Source organism: Phodopus roborovskii, unplaced genomic scaffold, assembly GCF_943737965.1.
Source record: "Phodopus roborovskii unplaced genomic scaffold, PHOROB, whole genome shotgun sequence".
Lineage (NCBI taxonomy): Eukaryota > Metazoa > Chordata > Mammalia > Rodentia > Cricetidae > Phodopus > Phodopus roborovskii.
This window is the reverse complement of record NW_026126515.1, coordinates 4,621,001-4,645,983: the sequence shown is the minus strand read 5'-3', so window position 1 is coordinate 4,645,983 and position 24,983 is coordinate 4,621,001. Positions and strand designations below refer to the sequence as shown.

Here is a 24,983-nt window from a genome sequence, read left to right as displayed (position 1 = left end):
AATTGGTGGTGCTGTCGGCATGGGCTCCAGGTAGGTCACACACAGGAGCAGGAAAGGGGATGGACTGGCGTCACTCAGCTCTAAGTTTAAACTCTGTCTCCAGGGAGTGTCCATTCACCTTCAATGAAGAACCAGAGCCAGAAACTGGAGAGCTGGCTCAAGAGTTAAGAGTACTTTCTGTTCCCCTTGAGGACCACAGATGGGTTCCCAGCACCCATATCCTGTGGCTCATAACAGCCTGTAACTTCAGCTTCAGGAGATCTGATGCCTTCTTCTGGCCTCTGTGTGTACTGCACATATGTGATACATAAATTTTACACACACACACACACACACAGAGAGAGAGAGAGAGAGAGAGAGAGAGAGAGAGAGAGAGAGAGAGAGAGAGAGAGAGAAAAGCGGGAGCATACACATAATTGAAAATAAGTAACTTTAAAGTGTGTGGCAAATTGTGAAAAGGAATTAGAACCAGACTGAAATGTAGCTTAGCACATATAAGGCTATGGGTTCGATCCCAGTGCTGCAGGAGAACCCACCTCAATACAAACTAAACAAATGAAAAGATCTTAAGCAGTAACAAAACCCCTAATAGTACTGTAAGTAAAGATTTACTGAACACCACATATATCCTGTGCCACAGATCCCACCCTGGGGGTGATGTGAGTACCCAGGGCAGACCAGCCCTCCTTGCCATCTTGGGCTCACTATCATCTGGGAGTTCAGACAGATGTGATCCTATGAGGATATGGACTTTCTGGGCCTCAAGCTCTATGAGAGTGTGGCACAGGTCTAACTGGGCTCTTAATGTCCAACTATCAAAATCACCAATGAATTCTTAGTTAAACTTTTACAAGACTGTAAGAATATAAAAGGCCAGGGGAAGGTGGCTCCTTGATGCTGTGTCATTAGAAGGAGCAAGAAAGCCCCTGTTGCGCAGTGTTCCCATACAACCTGTCCCCTTTGCCATTCTCTTGGGAGAACTACATTGCTCAGTGTGCTGGGTCTGTGTTAACTATGTGAAACAGGGAACTTGATACATGTCAACAAGCAGTTAACAGGGTCAAAAACCCTTTCCTCAGCACTGTGGTCCCCAGGTCCTGAGCATTTGTCTGTGGTACTCCTAGGAGTAACAGGAAGCATGGGTCACATCATCTCTACTCACCATAGTCAGTGTTTTCAGGTTCCCAGCAGTTTGAAGGCCAGAAGTAAGGAGCCTGCAACAGAGCACACAGCATCAGGACCAGAGAAATGCAGTTGTAAAACAGAATGTCTGCCGTGGACAGACACTCCTTTACCCTTGGCACAGGCTGGCACAGTTTCCTCAGCAGAACTATGTCCTCAAAGCCTTTGGCTTAGGCTTTGACACAGCCTTGACTCTCTGTCTCTGTATCTACTCTCTCTAAGGCAGAGTCTGGGAGAAGCCTTAACAATGGATGAGGAGGATGACCAAGTGCATAGCATGAGAATGCTCTCCAGGGTGATATAAATCAAGTACAGTGATAGAGACGTCCTTCTGTATATGTTTCTCTTATTGGGTGATGAATAAAACACTGTTTGGCCAATGAGGCAGCAAGATAGGTGGGACTAGGTGATGAAGAGAATTCTGGGAAAGGTAGGCAGGAGCTCGCCAGAGTCTTGATGCTGCCAGAGGAGCACCACATACCCAGCATTACCGGGTAAGCCACAGCCTCATGGCAATACATAGATGGATAGAAATGGTTTTATAATTAAGGCAGAGCTAGCTAATAAAAAGCCCTAGTCATTGGCCAACAGTTTCATAATTAATACAGTATCTGTGTGTTCATTTGGGGCAGGCGGTTGTGGAACCGGGCTTCATGCAAGCTCAGCCTCCTAGGGTCACTAAAAGCCATGTTCATTCTCTGAGCAACCCCATCCCAAGGGGCCTAGACAGTGTCCTCAAATATCCCCATTGTAAGACATGTGATATTCACTCCTGTAATAGCTTTTCTTCCAGAAGAAATGAAGGAAAGTATCTGTTCTCATCTGAACTCTAGTCCCCCAGGAGACATTTTCATTTGAACCCCAATCCTCCAAATCACACTCTGAAGAGACAGGCTCTCGGGATTGGAGAGATGGCTCAGTGGTTAAGAACACTTACTCTCCTTACAAAGGATCTGGGTTTAATTCCCAGCACCCAGTGGTGCCTCATAACCATCTATAACTCTAGTTCTAGACCACCTGACTTTCCTGCCAAGTCCTCTGTGGGCCCTAGATATGCACATGGTCAATATACACACATTCAGGCAAAAAACAAATACATAGAAGATAAAAATAAATCTTTTTGTTAAAGATGAGAGATGGGGCCTTTGGAAGGTGAAGGGGACATGGAGATGGAGGACTCATAGGTGAAATTAGTGCCCTTATTTTAAAAAAGGCTCGAGGGAGGGAGAACCCTCATCCCTTTCATCGTATGAGGGCACAGCTAGAAAGTACCATTTATGAGATAGAGGGTGCTCCCCCACCAGACACTTCCCATCCCCCAGAACTGTGAAAAATGATGTTTCTAAGATATGCAGCAGATTCTATGACAACCAACATCCCCAAAGGGCTTAGACACTGTCCCCAAATGCCGTAGGTTATCAGTGAGGGCTTTTTACTAAGTTAATACATTTCATAGCTTTCCCAGTACTTCAGGGGGACATTTACTCTCTTAAGCATGTTTAGTTGTTCTAGGTGGTGCTAATGTGAAGTCACATGATGATGAGCAGAAGGATTCTTTGGGAGGACCAGCAGGCCTACCTGGAAACGGTAAAAGGTGCCATCATCTTTCATGGTGAGAACATGGTCTGAGATTGGGAAGATGTAGCCCTGGGCAGCGATAAGGCTTCCCAGGTGTATTGCTTCAACTGAAAGGGGAGAAAAGGACAAGGAAGCAGGTCATTCAGCTAAACCATGCACTGGGAGAGCAAAAGATGACCCGAGGTCATGTGTCTGGATGATGGTGCCGATGATGTCTTCCTTTGCTGATGGTAGCACTGGGAGGATGCTGGTAACTGAGAAGGACCATTGCGTGTCTGGCCTCCTCTGAGACTCTGATAATATCTAGGCACTCATTCTCCACAGACTTGCAAAACAAAGTTCAATCTAGCAGCATGGCATAGACCAAGTAGTGCCTAAAGCAATGAGGTATCTCACACAGTGCTTAGCAGTGACTGGTGCAGGGGTAATACTCAGGCAGAGATGCCAGCCCTGAGTCATGGCATGGCTCTCCCTTCTCTAATCCTTGGCACTGGGGATGCAGACTTGTGGTCCAGATGCTTCAGAATCTCCTTGTGGATGGCAAGAGCGCATCTCCTTCTCTGATGGACTAGGGCAAGACCTCTCTTTCCCAGGAAGTCCGAAGGATGATGGGGTGAGAGTGCCGCAGGTGACAACCCATATAGAAAAACAAGCATTTCTGCCAAAACCAACCTGCTGCTTCCTTATCTCAGTCCCAGCCAAAAAGAGGTTTCCATCAGTAGTCACTATTTTATTCTGAGAGGAGCCCATACAGGAGGGGTGGGTGGGACCTAAATTCTCCTATGATCAGTTTTATAAGCTGTGCATTTTAAAGTCTTGTCTTGTCTCCACCCATACACTTTCCAATATCAACCACACCAAAGAGCTTTGCTTTCACCAAGTCCTCTTGGAAGCAGTGCCCATCCATAGTGAGTGGACTCCGAATAAGTGACTGGCTTCCTGATGACCAGCTTGCCTTTACAATTCTATATGGCTGTCCCTATATATCCATGTACAATTTGTTTCAGGGCCCCCAGGAAGATCAAACTATTTAGATACTCAAATCTTGACATCAAACGGCTCATGTGCATATAACCTGCACACACTCTCCCACAAGCTTCAAGCCATTTCTAGGTTACTTTTGATGCCTAACACAGTCTAAATGCAATCCAAATGGCTGTTAAACTGCAATGCCCAGGGAATGACAAACTGCCTCTATATGCTGAGCACAGAAACATTTTTTGTATCAAATATTTTCAATCCAATGTTAGTTGACTTCAAGGATAAAGCTCTGAACACATGGGAGTCCAACTGTCTATTTCAAGAATCACGAGCCAGGTGTGATGGCACAGGTCTGCAATCCTAGGACCTGGGAGCCTAGGGCAGGTGACTTGAGAGGTCGAGGCCAGCTTGGGCTGCATAGTAAAACCAACCAATGACCCACCCAACCAACCAAAACCCTAGCACAAACAAAGGAAAGAATGGTAGGTATGGCAAGAAGGAGACTCTTTCTTTGAACTTCTTTTACTTTGACAGAAGGGAACAAAGACAAGACAGAGGGGCCAGCAAAGGACTTCCATTAAACATGCTGGATTGGATTTCCAGGCTGTGGTTTGTGGCTTCTATTACCATCTGACAAATTGTTTTAGCTTCCCCTTCCCTGCTGATTCTCGGAAGCCCAAACTTGTCCCAACATCTTGATGTCCTTCCCAAAGGTATCAGAGAAGAGCAGGCCGTTGTAAATGTGACCTTCACAGTCTGGACCTTGCACAGAAGTTTCTCATACCACAAGAGTCTTACTTACATTAGTTGAGAGCTTTCAGAACATTATTAATAATAAGAATAATGAATTCAGTGGATACTTCAGAAGGGTCAAGAAGTGATCTTAGCAAATTCTACTGTAAGTTAGCATGATTAAAAAGGAACAGAGATTTTAGATAAATGTCACCAAATAGCTAGATGCCTACCCAGGCTGGTTGCACAGGCAGGCAATCAGAAGCCCAGGCTATCTGATGGAAATGCCAAGAGAAGCTGACTTGGAGCCTAGTCTTTGAGAGAAATTCTTTGCATAGGCACTGCTTTCTTGTGAGCTAAGAACTTCACTCGAATTAAGAATTTTTGTCAGCTGACAGAGGAGCCACTGATCCAGGACATGAAAAGGGCAAGGGTCACTTCCAAAAATCACCTGCTCTTCAGGGTTCATGTTCATTTAATTGAATTATTTGAAACTGCATTGTTGTACACTCAAGTGTAGATTAGCAATGTCAGATTAAAATGCAAGCCTGAGTTAGCCTATTGATTCCAAATAATCACAATCGTAGACCCAACATCTAGTGTGGGCATTTGATGCAAATTCTTGGAAAGCATGGCCCATTTAACTTATGGTATCTATGCCCCCCTCCCCAGGATGACCATTAAGTACATCAGAGTAAAGGGTTGGGTATATGTAGATCAGTGGAAAATGCTCATCCAATAGGAAGAAGGCTCTGGATTCGCTCAGCACTAATGTGAACCCCTGAGTAGATCCACTATGGATATTGGTAAATGTGATCTTTGAGTATTAATACCACCAGTTAAGCCAGACAAATGAATGTATGCTAAATGCTAAGGGGAAAAAAACCCAACAATAAACTCACAGCACAGACATGAAAATAAACTTTAGCATTCTAAAAGTTTCATTTTTTCTGGAGCACCTCCTCCATTTCCTAATGAGACTGCCAAAACCCATTGTCCTGTTTGTTTTCAGGCGGAAGGACAGCTGTAGAAACTGTCTTCACTGGTCAGGGCCTCGCTGTTTTTCTGGTGGACTTTGCCTAATTGAAATGCACAATTAGTGTTGAAAAAAAAAAAAAAACACCCCTTCTTCACTTCTTACAGAAGCAGAAAACAGAAGGAGTTTTAGCAAATAATTAAACATCTTAATTGTGGATCAGGCGATCTAATTTTAAGAGCCGCTTCTAAAAGGCTGTTCTGTGACAGGGCTACAACTTATCTTTAATTGCTGTGGCTAACGAGAATTCATCTCATTTCACATGCTATTGTGTTGAGCTCTTTGGCATTCTGAATAGTGGCTCATTTCCTCAAAGGGTGACTTCCACGTGATGGCAGACATTCAGTGGAGAAAATAAATGACTTCTATCTGCACATACAATGATTGCACATCCTGGAATCCACCACGATAAGCCTTCTTTTCCAGACTGTATAGGGCCCACTGGGGAAGTTGTCTATAGCAAGTGTACCAAACCAGGGGAGGTAAAGGCAAGGTCAAGGGTCACGTACCTGGGTCCTCAATGGAAAGGTTCTTCATAAGCCACTGCACAATGTCTGTACCTGCAATGACAAAGCCATTTTAGCTCAAGATCTCATGAGTAGCAGAAGAAACATCTTTACCAGAGTCCTAAGCCCAGCAGCAGACAGCCTGAGAAATGGATAATGCTGCCATTTCCCCATGCTAACCAGCCCTTCCCATTCACTTGGACACGTGTATAAGTTATGATTTAGTAATGGACATCCCTCTTTTTTGTGCATCCCAGGCTGGCCTTGAATTTTCTATATAGCGGAGGATGCTGAGGTCCCAGGCCTGCACCACCATGCCTAGTTTATACAGTGCTGGGGATCGAACCCAGGGAGTCATGCACTGGCACCCGCACTAGGCAAGCACTGTGCCACTCGAGCTACATTCCTATATTTCAATTACTTTACCAGAAAAAATTCCACCATCACTAATAAATACAAAACAAAAAATCAAAACCAAAACCAACCAAATGCACTTCTGCTACTTCCGTTATACCTACCTGTATTTCCAGGAGCATCTATCAGGAACTTTCTGGGGAAGCCTTAGCCTGCCTGCATTATACCCTTACTGACAAGTGCTAATCAACTCAGGGGATCTCAGAGGTTCTTGGAAAACTTGTTCTTTTCATGCATGAGTCCATTCTAAGTCAACATGCCTGAGTCCAAAGACCACTTCTGGGTCTTTAATGACAATTTCTTCTTCCTCCTCTGGGCCTCAGCTACTGTAAATTTCCAGACTCCCCCAAAGTTGGCCGTGGACTGAACCTTACTAGTTATATATGTGGGTACCACTGCCTGCACTGGTCTGCGCAAACCTCCTCCACACCTACAGACTCTTCTCTCATTCATCTGGGAAACTGAGTGAAGCAGAGACATAATATGGAAGGGTCCGTGGATCCTACCATAAACATTAATGATAATTTAGATCCCTCTTGAGAGTTATTACCTATGTGTGGAATAACCCCAGTTCCTTCTAGCTAGCGTGTTTAAGATATGCCACACTTGAGCAGAAATTGACCTTCTCTTGCTTCTTCCTGTTGGCTTTAGTTTTGCTTTCTGATGACAGAAGAGTAAACCTGAACCTAGATCTCATCTCTCTGAGCCCATCCCTTCAGATTTTCAGCAATCCTTCCATGAATCAACAGGGAATCATCATTCCCAGTATGCCAGACCTGGAGTCATTCCATGGCTTGGCCTGGAGCTCCTCAACATTGGCCAAAGTCTTCTGACCAAGCTCCCTTTAACTGTCTTCCTTTAAAAAGATGGCACCTGGAACCCATGTTCCAAGAGCACAGCATAGCTTACACGGGAGTGTGTAGGGAGGGAAGGAATCCCCCAGTGAGTGAAGTGAGGAAGTCCTAAGCGAACATGTATTTGTGACATGGGCACTGGCAGGTCAAGGACCCCAGTGTCTCAACCCCACGCGTCTAGCAAAGCCTTCCCCATGGTGAGGCTCAGAAGTAGAGCAAACCCTTCCTTGGCAGAGGGAGTCCAAGTACAAACAATCGATCAGTGTGCAGAAAAGCTAGCAACCGCACCTTCCTTCTCTGAGGTGTCTACAGCCCGAGATGCTCCCTCACAGTGACTTCCTACCAATCCTAGCTATCCCCGCTCTCTGTGCTGTGCTAGCAAGTACACAGAGGATCTGGGTGGCCAGGGTAGACAGCGAGGCTCCATTGGAGAGCACACCCTCCGCCAGACCTAGCTGCTCCACACGTGGACCTCTCTGTCTGTCCTCTTTTCATTCCTTTGACTCTCTAGGCAGGGTTTCAGGGTGCAAGCCTCAAGGAACGGACCACAACCACAAGAGCCCAGTTATCTGCAAGATTCAGAACATCTGTCTTATCAAGTCACCCAAAGGTTTTGTTTTACACTGGCGAAGAAGTCTAAACATGGGTTCATCATCTCTTGTGGAATGTTTGATGGAAAATAGTCTGAAAGGAACACTATTTCCAGATCTGAGTCAAGAGTGGGTCTGAAGCCTTGGTACGTGTGTGTGGGGGTGTGTGTGGGTGTGTCTGCCTGTCTGTTAATCTAGTCCCTGGCTGAATTCCCAGCCAGGTGGATGAGATACAGGAGTGGCATTTACTGAGGTACTATTTTCCTGGGGGTCAAAATGATCAGACTTTTACCATTGACTAGAAATAAGGTCCCTGCTGTCCACACACCCTGGATATTTGATCTCTGTGTGGCTCTATGGAAGATGTTGGAATGGCACAGTGGAGCTGCCAGGGTCCTGCCCCCTCCTGGGCTGTGCCCAGGGCCAGCTCTCATTGGCAATGCCATTTCCTCACACTTCAGCCTCAAAGGCAAGACTCAGAAGCCTCCACCCTTTCTTCCAGCCCATAACTCTGAGCTGAAATTGGATGTAAGAACACTCTGGTCCATTCACATCCTCTGAGAGGGAGTTCACTTGTGTAGCAGTGTACGTGCGCGCGCATGCTCACTCCCTCAAATTACAGACATTGTGCACTTGACCTAGGAAATGCAGAGCAAAGCAGACATCAAGTGAGATCTGTAATCCCAAATTGAGGGTTGGGGAGAGACACTAACCTGTTCTTTTTTTTTTTTTTTCAAAGAAAAATAGTTCTTTTCTGTGGGTTGCCTGGAAACTGCTAGACTTCCAGTATCACCCCAGCTCTCCCCAGGGCCTGTGGATTATCTTTCCGCTGAGCTTGCTCAGCCATTATTTATCACCTGCCAAGATTGATTGCTCACCCTGGGACAATGACAGCCTTTCCTTTCCCCTGTTAATTACTGTCATCATTAATATCCATGTCACTAATTAGTATTCATTTGCATTGAATCCCCTTCCTTGCTATCCTATCCACCACCACCCCCAGCACCCCAGCACCATTGTCTGGATTTCTGCCCCATTTGGCACTCAGTTTCTGGCCCAATTGTTCCATGGTTCCACCATGCCCTGGCAGCATTCACCTAGCTAAAGGATCACAGTTAAGCACTTTTCTTGTAAGGAAGACAAAGTCACAAAGGTCCCCTTTCCTTCTGTCCCTAACACTTTGGGGACCACAGAGCTGGGTTTTATGTTATGGTACAGTGACTATGACAGTTGCCATTCCGTGTGGGGACTGTTAAGCTGCTATTCTTGGCCATCCTGGGCCTGGGATACTTCATCTGCTGTGCCATTACTGTACTGTGTCCCTTACACGCTGTGGGTACCATTCTGTGGCATGCAGCAAACATGTTGGAAGATGCTTAGGGATAGATGGACACTCTCCTACAGGCTTCTAAGGACAGCTCTACAGGTGGCTTACTCCTGGCTGGAAGTGAACCACTGTGGTTGCGCCCCAGAACAAGAAGGGAAGGCAAATGTGTCATGATATTATGAAAGTGCTCCAAACTAGACACGGAGACAGACAGGGGCAGTCACACAGCCACGGGGCAAGCATTTTGCTTTCTCATCTTTGTCTTTCCTCTCTTCCCACCAACCCCAGAGACCCTCCTTTCCTTCCTCTTACAAAAAGAACTGGAAGAAGAGTCTTTTCTGTTCTATCAGAAAATAATTGCTGCCTTTTGTTTCCACTGTTGAATTTGAGATGTCATCTTAATCAAGATGCCTTACGGGGACTTAAAACAGGTAACAGCCCACAACATAACACACACACACACACACACACACACACACACACACACACACACACACACACACACACAGCACAGTCACCCTCTGTTCCTGAGAGCCCAAAACACTGACCCGGAAGCTGTCTTTCTGAGGCCAGCTGCATGTGTGTTTGTCTATCCCTGTATGTGATGTATACATGTTTGTGTGAGTGCACATACAAGTGTTTTCACATACATTTGTATGTCAGACATTGATGACAGCATTCTCTTCAGCTACTCTCCACCTCATTCTTGAGACAGGGTTTTGGTCTCTGTCTCTGTCTGTAGCTTTTTGAGACAGGGTTTCTCTATGTAGCCTTGCCTGTCCTGGAACTCAATCTGTAGACCAGGCTGGCCTTGAACAAGCTGAGTGCTAGGTTATTACTGAACCTGGGGCTCATCTATTCCACTAGGCTGACTTCCAGTGAGGCACAGACATCCACCTGTGTCTGTTTTCCCAGTACAGCTTTTAAGTGGGTCCTGGATACCTGAACTTGTGTCCTTATGCTTGTGTGACAAACACTTCAGCAACTGAGCCATCATCTCAGCCCCATTGAATATAATTCATTAATTCACAATACAGGAGTGTCAGTGAACTACACCAGAGGGTACCCAAGTACCTTCCGCTGCACGTGCTGGTGGCTCCCTGTGTTTAAGCATGTGTTTATTATCAGCAGTTACATGCTGTGTGTCATAAGTGTGGTAGTCTACTGTATCTTTTTACATGTAAATGTACTTAGTGAACAGGCATTTGAGAGCAATATAAAATTCCTCTAACAAGAAAGCCATGGCTCATTGATAGAATAGTATTTATTGAACTCTGAATCACTGGTCCTTGAACTTTCCACACTCCTGGCCACTTGTGGTCCCTGAAACTACACGTGGAATTCTATAGACACATGGAGATGTTCATCCAAGTTCTGTATGAAGAGAGGTAATCCGGATAATTTCTTTATGTTTACTTATGTACATAGTAGAATAAGACTCGGCCATTACTTACATTTAGTTCCCATGTGGTGTGGATACTAGACGAACACAAACTAGATTTAAGTGAGCCCCAGTATTTAAGGGGGCCTTGATTCTGGTTCAGAGGAGGATTGTACAAAATCTTGGTTTATGTCCTCACGTGTTTTAGGGATTTTGATTAGGACACTTCCACTCAGACATGATAACCCAAGGATATCTTTTCCTCAATTCTCCCCAAGTATTGGATCAGTTGCAATCCATGCAAAGTGGATAAAATGAATTTCATGCATTGTAGTTACCAGCAGATTGCAAGTTTCTGGAAACCTGGTAGATTGTGTACTGTGGTACTGACATCTGAAGCCATTGGTAAAATCATTTCAACCCTCACCATTTGTCTCCAGGAAATGGTTTTAAGGTCTTGGGAAAATGCTATGGTTTCTGCCACAACTAAATTTACCCTATACTTCCATCAAGGCCAGGACTCCATTCACCAATGTTTTACCTGCTCAGGGTGGATGGAGGTTTCTGTCCTGCAGTCATTTAGTCCCAAATAAACATACCCAGGCTTGTATGAGCCATAGACTGTTTGGCCAATGTCTCAGGCTTCTTATTGGCTAGCTCTCTCTTAATTAGTAACCCATTTCTATTAATCTGTGTATCTCTTCATGATCTTGGCTTACCACTGATGCCCAAAACTCTTGCTTTCTCAGCAGTTACATGGCAGGATGCCTGCTACATCCTGCCTGTCTGAAATAGCTATATTTATCAACCAATGAGAGAAAAATATATTCATAGCATATAGAAGGACATTCCCCCATCATCTCTGTGTACCTGCAACAGGGAGGCTGGCTCTACACCACTTATCCGGTAGGTGATAATGCCTGTGTGCCTGTTGTACAGCAGGCATTTGTTGTTGTTATCATGTATGTTTTTGACAGTAATTATGTAAAATGGTGTTACTATTAATAATTTAAAATTTAAGTCTCAGAGAAGCTCAAGGCCACAAATTAGAATTTATTGGACTCAGAGATAGAATCCAGACATTCTCAGGCCAAATTTCTTCCCAACTTCACATGCTTACTGTCTTATTGCTTACGAACATCTCCAGAAATGTTAAGAATTAAGTAAGTAAGTAATATGTGGGAAACTGATACTCTGTATTGAACTTTTCCCTGAGTACCGACATTAATTTAGTGATTGTTACTATTACCAACTATTAAGCTAATTTTTTTTGTTGTTGTTGTGTTTTTGGTCAGCTCACCTTCCTACTGTGCTTTTGAAAACCCACTCATTTGAATCTCACTAAATATTTCTTGAATACTTCCTATAGTCTGGGTTTTAGAATGATGCTATAAAGTTTCATGATGTGATTTATTTTTTTCCACTGATCAGATGAGTAGACAGGTTAAGTAGGACATCTTTACGGTTGTAGCTCTTCCTTTTATATCTTCATTTTACAAGAGAAAGCATGCCACACTAGAAGAGGATGGTTGAATGAAGAAGAAATGTTAAACTAGGCATTGTGAATAGCTGGCAAAGGAAAGGAAACCCAGACTCAAGGAACAGGGTGAGGAAAAGCTTGATGCTATTGTCAAGTAGTTGTAGTTTGGTCACCAGCTCCCTGAGGAAAGTCATAACAAATTTAATAGTCACTTAGCAAACATATGAAGCAAAAAGGACACAGCAATGATAAAGTTAGACAGACTTGTCTCCAGCTCGCATTATGTCACCTATAAACTGGAACCATCCACTTCGACCTCCATTTCTTTATATGCTAACTGATGAACCTACTATCACCAGGCTCTTGGTTTTCCTGTGGTAGGCTGCTTCTTCACAGACCATGGGCCTGTTCCTTGTCTTCATTTCATCACAGGAAAAGGGAACAATAATAACAGGGCACAAACTGCTGCATTTTGTAGATACAGCTCAGTGTCTGGCACAGAATATGCACAGACCATCTGTACACAGACAGTCTGAGCTGTGGGTACCTCGTTAGGTTCAAGCATCTAACTGACATCATCTGCAAGGCTGAGGGAAGCCTCAATTATTCGTGTTACTTGCTTTCTCATTGGAGGTCTTAGGGAGCATCAGAGTGTCTTGATGTCTCTAGAAAGGGGTCTACTGGTGGTCAGCTTGAAGACAAAGGAACAAAAAAAAGGAGAATTTAACAGCAGGCAAACAATGAGAATGTGGCAAGGCTAGGCTTACTCCTATTAAATATTTAATATCTTTTCTTCTTATTTTATGTGCATGGGTGTTTTGCCTGCATGCATGCCTGTGCAGTGCGGGTGCATGCAGAGGCCAGAAGAGGGTGCTGGATTCCGTGAACTGGAGTTCAGATGACCGTGATCCATCACGTGGGTGCTGGAAATCTAACCCAAGTCCTTTTGAAGAGCAGCCAGTGCTACTAACCGCTGGGACATCTCTCCAGTTCCCAGGTAAATATTTTCTAGAAAGTGAGGGTCAGAAAGCAGGATAGATGCACGCAGAGTAAAGGCTCCGAGTGCGATGGATTCCGGCGTGGCTCTGGTACCTGGCCATTTCCACATCCCCCTCTTCCTTCTCCTCTCTTCGTTAGCTGGGTCACTTCTCCAGTCCCCAAACATTCCATGCTTTTGTCTTAGCATGTGTAATTCACCAAGTAAGGCTCTCCCCCTCTTCCTCCCCTGCTTCTACCTGTACCCAACTCCTGCAGACCCTTCACTACCCTTCACTAACTACCCCATTCGTCACTTTCAAGACTTGGCTAGGTCCCTTTTGCAGCACTCATCGTGGCTAGGAGTAGATGGCTCCCATGAGACTGTTCGGTCAGTACCCACTTCTTCGTCTCTATTAGCTCTCTAAGTACTTGCCTTAGCAAGTACCACAGACTGGGTGGTCGGAACCACAGCAGTTCACATTCTCATAGTTCTGGAGGCTGGATGCTCAAGTTCAAGGTCACAGAAGTACTGGTTCACATAAGAGCAGTGAGGAAGTGCTGCCCTCTGCCTTTTGCCTGGTCTGCGGGCAGAATGTGGTATCTGTGGCTTGTAGAATGTGGTATCTGTGGCTTGTAGAAGCAACACCCTGATTTCTGCATCCATATCCATGTGGAATTCTCTGGTGTACTCTCTGCCCAAGGTTCTCTTTCTATAAGGACATGCAACCCGATGCCTCAAGGCCCACCCTAATTTCCTGATTTACCTAGCTATACCTGTAATGGCTGTTTCTTCTAATAAGATCACATTCTGAGGCTCTGGGGTTGGGGGGATACAATTTAACTCTTAGCACTTGATGGGTATCTGTACCTAGGGACAGGGACTCCATTATGCTGTTCTCTTTCTGGCATGGAGTGAGCACTTGGCAAGGAGGTGGGTTTTAATAAGTGATTATTCTTCAGTAGTTGTATTCAAACATGCATCCTGCACTACATAGTCACCCATATGCTCATACATGCACTCACTACAAGTGCAACTAAACATTCCCCCCCCCCCCTTGGTGGACTATTTAAAATTTCATCCCAAGGGCTGGAGAAAGAAAGAGGGAAGAAGGGATGGAAGGAGAGAGGGATGGCTAGAGATAGGAAGGGAGGGAGGAAAGAAGGGAAAGAGGAAGAAGTAAGGAGAGATAAATGTAAACACCAGCCGACACCAGGTCTTAGACAGGCACTTTTGGAAAACACTGCCTTTGATGAGATCTTTCGGGGTTTTCATCTATTGACATCGTTTCTCTAAAAACATCACAGCTCTCATAAAGAAGTCTCAACTGAGTAATACTTTACAAAGTGTTAGCCTTTCAAAGCGATCCTTTTCATTGGTATGTGCTGGCTGTCACTTCTCAGAGGACTGAGAGGTGACTGAAGGCCAAGAGAGGAAGACAGGTCTCCAACCTTCTGCCTTCCCTACAGTCTGTCCCCAAGCCTGCTCCCTGTCTTCCTCCCACTTCCAGTCAGTACTAAATTACTTCCAGTCTGTAATGAGGGCTACCCTGTCCAGTTACACAGGAAATCTTCCAGCCATCAGACCTAGGATCATGTTGGAGGTATTTAACCCAGACACTGGAATTATAGTTTTGGACTCTTGATCTGCGTACATCTCGTCATATGCAAGGTTTGTCAGGACTACCTCTCTTGGGGTCTTGTAAACTGCTTGCTGGCCTCTAGGAGCCTGTGACAACCATAACTCGCAAGGACTCAGTGATCACACAGCAGCCAAGACAATGGACCCCAGGGAAGTCCTGGGCAAGTTCTCCCCCAACATCCCCACCCAGCTAGCTCTGGACTCTAAAATGTAAAGTTTCCCTGTGTATTATGAAAAATAACAGGGGCAGGAAAGCAGGCAAGGTTATTACCAACCCATAAATCAGCCAGAAGGCGCCGCCGAGGGCTGTGGTGAGGTGCATAAGATGGGTTCTCCTGGTTTGTTATCTCCCGAGCCCCCACAATTGATTCATAACCTCATAACCCTCCCGCGCCCGAATCCCAAGTCTTATATCTAATTGTCAGCAGCTGAGTACATGATTTGCAAGAGGATGCGGGCAGCAGCAGACGTGGGGGCGGAGGAGAGATTAGTTTTGTCAATCAAAAGTATCCAGGGTGAGGCTGAGAGCGTGTGGGATTTAGTTCCACAATCGGCTTATTAAAGGCAAGGCTGGATGTGGCTACATTGATTAGGCCACAGTGCAGGTTTGTAGCCGCGGTGGGAGGAGGAGCCACTGTTCCCTGGGGTGGGATACTGATGACTGCCTTCCACTAAAAAGCAGAAAGGAAAAACAAATAAGCAGGGTCAGTGTTCTGAGAAATAACTGACCTAATGCAGGTGTCCAGATGCCCTCACTCATCAAAAAACTTCATTGATGTCCTCAGGGATGGGGAGCTTTGCTGGGAATGCTGGGAGAGTACCTGGAGCGAGGAAGGGAGCCAGTGGCAGATGGGTGACTGATGGTCTTGGGGGTCTTACTGCCTTCCCATTGCACACTGGTCACCTCACTGGTGCAAATTTAAATCTGAAAAGTGATTCATGTACATTTTACATTTAAATTTCTCCCTGAGGCAAGGTTTTCCCGAGGAGATGGAGTTGGGGCAGGGTCAGTCCCTAGGCAGCACTTACTCACCCCCCATTCTGATTAGCCACAGCCTCACCATTAGAGCAATCGCGCTGGTAGCCTTCCCCAGCACGTCTGAAGGCTGGAGGTCATTCTGCTGGGCATAGTCAACTTGTTCTGTCTCATTCACACAGATGGGCTGGCTGGTCCTGCCTAAATCAGCCCAGCGGGTTCTTTTCCAGCATAGGATCTATTCCAGATCCATTTCCAGTTACTGAGCCAAAACATGAGAAGGACCTTTAAGCTCCCTCCTCCAACCCCACTGTAACCAAGCCCTTAGCCCCTTCCCTGAAGCTACTGGGGTGTCAGTGAATGTGAAGCTGGGTTCCTGTTCCCACCAGCTCTGTGACCCTTGGGTCCCAAGTTTTAGCATCTGTCTGAGAGGTAAGATCTGAGGATAGAGCCCGGAAATGGCCGAGCCCTGATTCTTCTGCCTGGCACAGAGAAGAGAGTTTCAGTGTTGCTCTCAGAACTGCTATAACTGACAAGGGCACTTCATTCATTCACCTGGAAGGATGCCAGAGGCACTCTGGCACCAAGCGGCACCCCTCCCCCCAACCACACAAGCACTGATGAACATTCCAGGGCTCTGTCCTAAAAGCATGGGTGCATTGCAAGGGTTATTATGGGAGTCCTTCTGGGGTGCTATGAGGCCACAGACATGGCAATTCCTAGTTCCAGTTGATGCAATCATAGAGAAGGACTCACTTGGGATCACTAGGAAATGTTAAGTAGGTTAGATGTAGGGTCAAGGACTCTGACAGTAGTGGGAAGGGCCCCACACCGTGGGAAACGTCACAGTTATGCTTAGGTTGAGGTGTGTTGAACTGCCAGTCCTGTGATAGGGGAAGGAGTCCTAGAAGGGAAAGTCTCCAGCACGCTCTGGCAACCTCTGCACGAGAAGTGAGACCTCAGGGCAGAGGTCATAGGAACAGAAAGAAAAGTGAGCATTAAGGGCTGGAGGGCGAAAGCAGAGGCAGTAGGATGTTTGGGTCCCAGGAGTTGGAAGCCAGTCTGGGCAGCAGAGTGAGACCCCATCTCAAACAAATAAACAAACAGCAACAAGCAAGCAAGCGGTGGGTGAGTCTGGGTCAGGCCACCTTTGGGGGCCCAGAGGAAAATGCAGAAGAGGGGAGGGGGCTTTGGAAGGAGGCAGCATAGATGGCCAGGAAATCCAAGCCATCCGCTCTCCATTTAGAAACCTTCCATCTCCTGAAAGGGTCCTAGCATCCATCCATCCCTTTTCTGTGGCTAACCCTGTGACTGTGGTGGAGAGGAACAAAAGTGAGCAAAGCACCGGAAGCACCTTCCGGGCCCTCTCAGTGCCTGCCACCTCCACCCTCCATTCTCCATTCCTGTCTGGGTCAGGAGAAAAATTCATGCTTCCCACCATCTGTGGCAACTGGACAGCTCAGCCCCACAACCAAGCAGAACAGACAGCTGGGGATTTCTGTGCTCTCTTCTGACTTAAAACAGTTTTGAATTTGCTTATTTCTGTAATTAAATCAAGTGGACTCCCTAAAGCACCTTGGCAACTGGGGGGATGGCCCGTGGCAGCCCCTTGCAGCGAGAGAGAGCACTGCTTCCCATTGGACATGTCCGTGAAGGGAGTGCAAGGCCCAGATTCCATCGCACTGTTAGGACTTGTAGGCTAATGTCACCAGAGCCAGACGACTTTCCCATCAACCCTCTGTTCACACCGATTACTCCAGATTAAGAGAAAGATGGCCTTTGTTCAGAGAACACATGAGGAGTATTCCCGGATGTGGAGGCCTTGTAACTAGGTGAAGGATGGAGCAGTGTAAAAGCCATCTCAAGTTTACTCTTCCAGTCCAGTCTCCTCAGCATCACTCCTGCCCCAGGTCCTGGATCCGATTGCTGCAGGGACAAGTCAACAAAATTGCTAGAGCTAATAAAGTAATACCTCAGGGTCCAAACGGTGAGAGGGTGAAGAGCTCTAAAGAAGCCTGCTGAGGGCAGCCACTGTGGTTACAGAGTTCCCTGACTGCAACAAGACAACGCAAAGTAGCTAAGTCTGTTTTTCACCCTTCCTGGCTTGTCTGCAATAGGGGTTCTCTCTTTAAGGAGAGGTAGCAGCCCTGACTGCTCATATTGCCCTTCTACTGAGGCCACATTTCATTACATCCAGAAATCATGATGAATGAATGGAGAACGTTGCCCAAATTAATATCCTGCACTTGGTGTTGCTAATAACAGCTGGATTTTTTTAGGAGCAGTGCATTTGGTTTTTTCTTAGGGCCACTTGCAAATGTAGATACTTTGGCTGGTGTACTCTTTGGGATTGATCACTATTTACATCTGTGTAAATAATGTATGCAAGGAGTGGAAGCCAGCTGGCGGGGTAGTGGTGAAAGCCTTTAAATCCCAGCACTCAGAGACAGAGGCAGATGCATCTCTGAGTTTGAGGCCAGCCTGATCTACAGAGCAAGCTCCAGGACAGCTAAAGACACACAGAGAAACCCTGCCTTGAAAAACAAACAGACAGACAGACAGACAAATGAATGGGAGACAGCATGCAGTCCCATTTTGAACTAATGGAGACTAGAATTTGAATTGTCAGTAGCCCATTCTATCCAGTTTGAGTCTTCTTGGGGTGTGTGTCCATCATTGTATAATAAAACAAAAGCTCTGAAACAATGGTGGAGTCCAGATGAATCATGCGGGTCTACTGTTCAGCCCACATGCAGAAGTAAAGGCTGGTGGCTGATCAACACAAGACAGTTTTCTAAACATTTTTGTAGTAGTTGTCATATCTGTATCAACGACTTGTCTGTCCCTTATATAGAGTATCTCACTGGAGCCTCACACTTGGAGTTTATTAAGAACAGGGTTGTAGTTGGTTTTGAATAGCTGTAAGTAGGTCCATCTGACTGCTCTACGCAAATAAAACAACAGCAAAAGTAGCAGTGGATTAAACAAGATTAATATGTAAACAAGGTCTGGAGGGGGCTGTGCAGGTCATCACAGCTCCTTGCTTCAATGCTCCTCTTTTATTAACTTGTGGTTGGCTTCCATTCCCAAGGTCACTTCATGGTTCAAAATGGACACAGTCCAGATTTAGAAAGAGAAGGAGGGAGAGAGGGGAGGAAGAAGAAAGGAGGAAAGGAAGGAAGAATGGGCAGAAGGAAAGGAAAAAGAAGAAAGAGAGGAAAAGAAAGACGGGAAGGCAAAGGGTCATACTCCCTTGAAGTATATTTCCAAAAGCCCTATAGTCTGCTTCTAATTGTGACAGACAAATAATGGTTCTTAAGATGCCCAACCTCAAATGTGTTACTTTGTATAGTGAAAAGGAGTTACAGGTGTGGTGCAGGACCTCAAGAGGGAGTGATTGTACAGGTCACTGAATATGATCACAACGGTCCAGTTCCCCCACCAGATGGAGAGGGTAGCTGGGCAGCAGAGTCACAAAATCTCCAGACAGAGGACCAGGTCTAGAGACACAGTCAGATTCTGCCCTCCAGAAATGTCAAATACATTTCTATTGTTTTAAGTTTGGGACAACTAAGACACACATCTCTGGCCAGAACTTGGTCAGTAGATCATATCTAGCTAACAAGGGAAGCTGGGAAAAGCTTTCAGCCAAGGCTACAATGCCTTCAGTCAGCCATGGAAGCTTTCTTAGCACTTAGAAAGGAAGGGAAAAAATGGCAGCTGGGGCTGCTACATGAACTGAAGTGTCTCTGTCCAGGAGACAGGAAAAACATATTCTGAAAAACAGGACTGGCAACCTAAGCAGTGGGCACACACTCGAAAACTTTTGAAAGTTTTTCGACAATGCATTTTAAAAGATTCAAACAATTCCTTTTGCAGGATACTTCTAGTCTTTCAATCAGGTATGGGTGTGGGGCAGGTAGGCTGATCCCAGCTGTGACATTTGGAGCCTACAACAGGGCTCTGGATTTGAAAGACGTTACCCAGGGAAAGCTGTCAGTAAAATCAGATTTGACTCATCATAAATGCACAACAGTTTTTTTCCCCGTTTGAGCCATTGAGGATACAGCACTATTCACTACATTCTTGCCATGTGAGCATGAAGATCTAATTCAATCCCCAGAACTCAGGTAAAAATTCCAGGTAGCAGATGCTTGCGATCCCAGCATCAGGGAGGCGGAGATGAGTGAGCTCAAGGTTCTCTAGGTGGTCCAGTTTACACTCCTTGGAGAATTTCAGATCTGATGAAGGGCTTTGTCTCAAATAACAATGAGAACAGCTCCTAAGAAACACTCCATGTTCATCTCAGGCCTCCACACTTATGCACACACATGAGTAGACATTCACACACAGAGGTTTTTTATGAATCAATGAAAGGATAAATGAGTGACTGGATAAACATGTAGATTTAATGGATTCCAACAAGGTTTTATCCATTCACTCAACACGAGAACATTCTGTGTATGTTTGCTGTACCCAGTGGGTTCACAACCAGGGGGTCACACACACACACACACACACACACACACACACACACACACACACACACACACACACGGGTCAACAATGATACTTGTGATGGTATCACAGTGTGTGCATTTATGACATTCCTGGCACCATAGGCCCTGCCCCTGTATCACATCTGCGTGTGGGCCTTGCTTGAGCTGAGCCCTAGAGAACCAGTTGGCATTAGCTAGGTATGGAAGGTGGCATTCGGATGAGAGGACAGTGTTTAAAGCTGCAAAATCCTGGGACACGGTGTCAGCAAACACACAGGGCTTAGTGTTTGCCAGGAACCATTCCAAATGGGTCACATACAGTAACTCACAGGCATGGCCACCTGGAGAAACAAGTATTATCATTATTCCCATCTGTAAGGCTGGAGAAAGCGAGTTAGAGAGGTTAGATCAGTTGCCTAAGGTCACATGTTCTGAGGTAAATGGTAAAGCTGGAATTGAAATTCAGGCCTTTTGGGATCAGAACCAGTACTTGAAGGATTCTAGACACCCTATTGGAGCTGCTTTTTTCCTTGTCTAAGACATTTCTAGTTGTCTCTTCTGTTTTCTGGACTATCCTTGCCCAACTAAGGAGACGTGTTGCCAGACCCAACTGCCTAGAAGGGGGAATCAGTGTCTGTTAAACCTACAACATGTTTCCAGGGAATGCCTGGGGACAGACCATACCGAAACCAGCCAGGGAGACTTCCATGCATCACATGGGAGAGCCTGTATCATGTGCTTCATCCCAGATGCACACAGAGCTGGCTGTGGTAGTACCCGGTAGCTCCAGCATCTATTGCTGGGAATAGCTGAAGGGGCTCCAGCCAGCCCAAGCATGGCAAACATGGCTCTGGCAGACCTTGCCCTACTCCCCTATTCCCTCAGCCTTGATAAAAAACAAACAAACAAACAAACAAAAAATATTGCTAACACTAGCCACCAAACCAAAGTCTGTCTCCTTATTTGGCCCCTTCCTCCTCCTAAGACTGACAACTGAGGAGGTCCAGCTATCAAAGTATTGAAGTCCAGCAATCAGAAGCCTGCTTTGGCTCACCTAATTAACATGCCCCATTAAAATTAAACTTCTTATCCTTGCGGTAAAGCAGAACAGATAATCTGACACTGGAAGCAGAGGAAAGTACAGAAAACAGCGGTGAGAGCGAGTGCATATGATCATACCGACAAGGGACACTGATGAGCACTCAGGAACGGATGTGCAGAGTCCAAGTGGAAGTTCTAGAGCTACACACCGAACGTTTACAAGCACTGTAGCCACAGACTCTCAGAGCCCACTCTTTGTTTGCAGCCCTTCAGTGTAGACCAGAACATTCTCGCACACAGGGCCTTTCCCTTTAATTCCTCCTTGTAGCCTAATAGCAACGTATAGCAGCACCAGCGTTTAAGATGTCTTTGCTTCAAGCATGATGCAACTCTTGCGTATCATCATTCGGGCTCTTCCCAGTGCTCCCATACCTCCCCCTTCCAATGAAAGAGGGTAACCCACAGGGGAGGGGGAAGCTCAGGAGAGGCCTGAGTTTAGTAGAACACAACAAGGGAATGGACGGTTTCTTGGCTAGATCCTAAGGGCCCTGCAGCACACAGAGCACTAACTGCCATAGGGGTTTAAAGCTGTGGATCCCACCCTCGAGCAGTAGGCTGCAGGGTAATCAGCACAAGAGACAAAGCAAAACCCATGATGTAGATCAGAAAAGTAAATCTACATATGATATGCCTGCTCCCTCCTCCCCGGTGAGGGAAAAAAATCCATCTGCAGGTGCTAGACACCCGCTGGGGCTCTGGGAGGGAAGGGCTGGGTAACTGGAGGAGGTGTGATATTGCTGAGTTAGATTCAGGACAAGTCTGCAGGAGACCTTGATAGGGGAGCAGGTAACAAGCTGTGCAGAAAACAAAAGTGGCAGTGTGTGTGTGTGTGTGTGTGTGTGTGTGATCACTTGCTATCTTCTCTTCCCTTTCCTAGGGGAGGAGATTCAGGTCTGACTCCTTCCATCTTTTCACCCCACCTCCAGGCTCACAGAAAGGCGGTCCTTGACAAGCCGCAGCAGCATCCTGGGGCTTATGTGGAAGTGAATTGGGACAAAGGGACACCTTCCACAGTTGCCTGGAACCAATGGCAACCAGCTGCTTTAGGAGACATCATAGGTGAGTGGCAGTGGTCGCTTGGCCGTTGACAGTTGGTTCTGCACAATGTCTGCAGACCCATCAATAGACCAATCTAGAGAAGAGTAAAGGTGTTCATGGAGCCCTGCTTTTACCGTCCACTGCTTCTTCCCATAGGCAGGGAGGGCATAGTGATGAACAGTCTGGTTCTCAGAGACGCCATCACTCCTTGTGTAAGACTGAATCTCTCAGAAATCCTCCTGCCTCTCTGTCTATGCTCTACTCTGCCCTTCCCTCTACCTACCCACCTCACCTCTGCTTCATCATCCATTCATTGTTTGCCCAGCTAAATCTCAAGCGCCTATTAGGCTTCCTATTATCTGTACATTAGAAATGCCGCTCCCCTCCCATCCCGCATCCTTATCAGCAAGTCATCTTTGTCCAGGTGCTTCAGGAGCCCCAAGATTTCTGCCTCATTTCCATGTTGTTCTGCATTTCCCCTTTACCAGTCTCCTTCCCGCTTCTCCTGTACACACTTGGAACATTACTGTTCTCCCCTTACCTTCCACTAACTTTCCTTGCCGGTTTTCCCAGCGATCTTTCTTTCTCCACCTTCCCCCTTCCCGGCCTCTTTATTTGGAGACAGAAGAACAATTAGTGTCTCTCTTGTCCTGTGTTGCCCTTCGCGATGCGGTGTTCCTCCTTTCTCTCACGTTAAAATGTCTGGTTATTTAATTAACAGAAAGAGGAAGGTTATTTTGAACTTGGCAGTCAGGGGAGTAAGAACAGGGAATCGAGACGCTGACTGAAGCTAATCGAGTCAGTCCCCTTCATGGGTAATGGTACCACCAAAGACAATAGTAGATTTGGAGTCAAAGTTTGCCATGAATGAGAAGGAATTACAACTGGAGAGATGGCAGGCAGGATTCCCGGATTCTTGCCACCTAATTTAGGATCAGGAGCGAAAATGAGCGGAACAGCCTACCTCACTCACATCAACAATCGCTTACCTCGCTCAGAACCTGCAATCTGGGCAGAGATCAGTTGCTCAGTGCAGCATCAGTGGGTGGGACAAGAAGATCTTGTTCCAGAGACCCCAAGGCTGGCAAGTCAGCTCTTGCTGATGGCTTGGGGTGTAATGAGGCAAGAGCTGGCGGAGGCTTCTCCTTCCCTGCTAGGCCTTCCTTCCTTTGAACGACTTGGGCTTCCTAACAGCATGGAGCCTGGCTACTCTGAGTCCAAACATTGCAAGCCAGGAAGGCAGAGGCACAAGCCTTTTCCGATTCATCCCCAGCAGTCACGTGATGTTGTTTCAGCTATACTCAATGGATGCCACCTTTTGGGGCGAGGGAGTCACAATCCCCTAAGAGCATGTGGAACTGGAGCCATTATTCTGAATACCTTTGAAATTGCGATCTGTCACATGGGGAGAGTCCTCAGAATTCTAGTAACCCATACCCCTCAGGTGGTAAGAGTATTTATGAAGAATTCAATGGAGATCACACGCAATTGAGAATCCAGGGAAACAAAGTAGAGGCTGTTGGTGAAGTTTAGAGTTTAGCATACCACACTAAAGTAGATGGGGTGAGGGGCTTGGCTTATAAGTGGGTTTAAATTCCAATTCAACTACTTACTGCATATGATCTTGAGAAGGGCCGTTTAGTTCCCAGTTCTGTCCGTATCATGGGGATAATATACTGATCTTACTTAGCACTAGTAACTCAACAACTCATGGCTGGAGAAGTGCTCCCAAACCATGGGAGTTGGCTCTGTTACCTCTGCAGGCCAGCAATGACAAAAAAGAATGCTTTATTTTCACATTCAAAAAAGTACATGGTGTGTGTGTGTGTACGTGCGTGCATGCATGTGTGTGTATGTACATGTACCATAGTGTATGTGCGGAGGTCAGAGGATAACTTGTGGGAGCTCTTTTTCTCCTACCATGTGGGTCCTGAGGATCAGATCCAGGTCATCGAGTTTAGTAACAAGTGCTTTTACTCAAGGAGCCATATGACTGGTCCTAGATTTTTGTTATGAAGCAATAGATCCTAGGGAAAAAAGGGTATAGCTCCCTGGATTTTATAGCCAGTCCTACCTTTTAAAAGCCATATGACTCTGAACAAATCATTTAGCCCTTTTGCGAGGCTCAGCTTTGTCATGTAAGGGTAATGCCATTTGTTTAATTCTGGTAATTACACTACGAACTTAATCAGGCCACCTCTGAGAATTATTGGTATATTAACTATTTTCTTGTCGCTATGACAAAAGACCTAACCAAAGCAACTTAAGGAAGGAAGGATTCATTTTGGCTCACATGGTGAGGAAGTCATGGAGTTTGAGGTAGCTGGTCACCTTGCCCAATGGTGGTGCTCAGCTGGCTTTCTCTTTCTATTCAGTCTGGGACCCCAGCCCATGGGATAGTGCTACTCACATCCAGAATGGCTCTTCCCTCCTCAGCTTAATCTAGAAATTCTTTATAGACATGCCCAGAGATGTATGTCCATAGCAATTGACTCTAAATCCTGTCATGTGGCAAGGACTTAATTAAATGATAAATCACAGTAAATGGCAACTATGACTTGCAACATGAAATTTCGAGTTTAATGTTGCTTAAGTATCCAGTGCTTTCTCTGAAAACAAAAGCATTTGCTTTTTAGTTCATATGAAAGTTTATTTTAATGAAAAGTTTGGAAAAAGTAGCTAAGCAAAAGA

At 45.9% G+C, this 24,983-nt stretch overlaps 1 protein-coding gene across 9 annotated transcripts in view; it reads right to left on the bottom strand.

The window, feature by feature from the left end:
* Rgs6 (regulator of G protein signaling 6) overlaps positions 1–24,983 on the bottom strand; it is a 482,896-nt gene that overhangs the window by 94,469 nt on the left and 363,444 nt on the right. For all 9 annotated transcript variants that reach the window (XR_007835235.1, XM_051196274.1, XM_051196277.1 and 6 more), the window contains exons 4-6: positions 6,019–6,069; positions 2,761–2,867; positions 1,163–1,214 (exon numbers count right to left, since the gene is read on the bottom strand). Coding sequence is in view for 8 of the 9 variants with exons in the window: in XM_051196274.1 (XP_051052231.1) it covers positions 1,163–1,214; positions 2,761–2,867; positions 6,019–6,069 (210 nt within the window). In the remaining variant the exon portion in view is untranslated. The remainder of the gene's footprint in view (positions 1–1,162; positions 1,215–2,760; positions 2,868–6,018; positions 6,070–24,983) is intronic.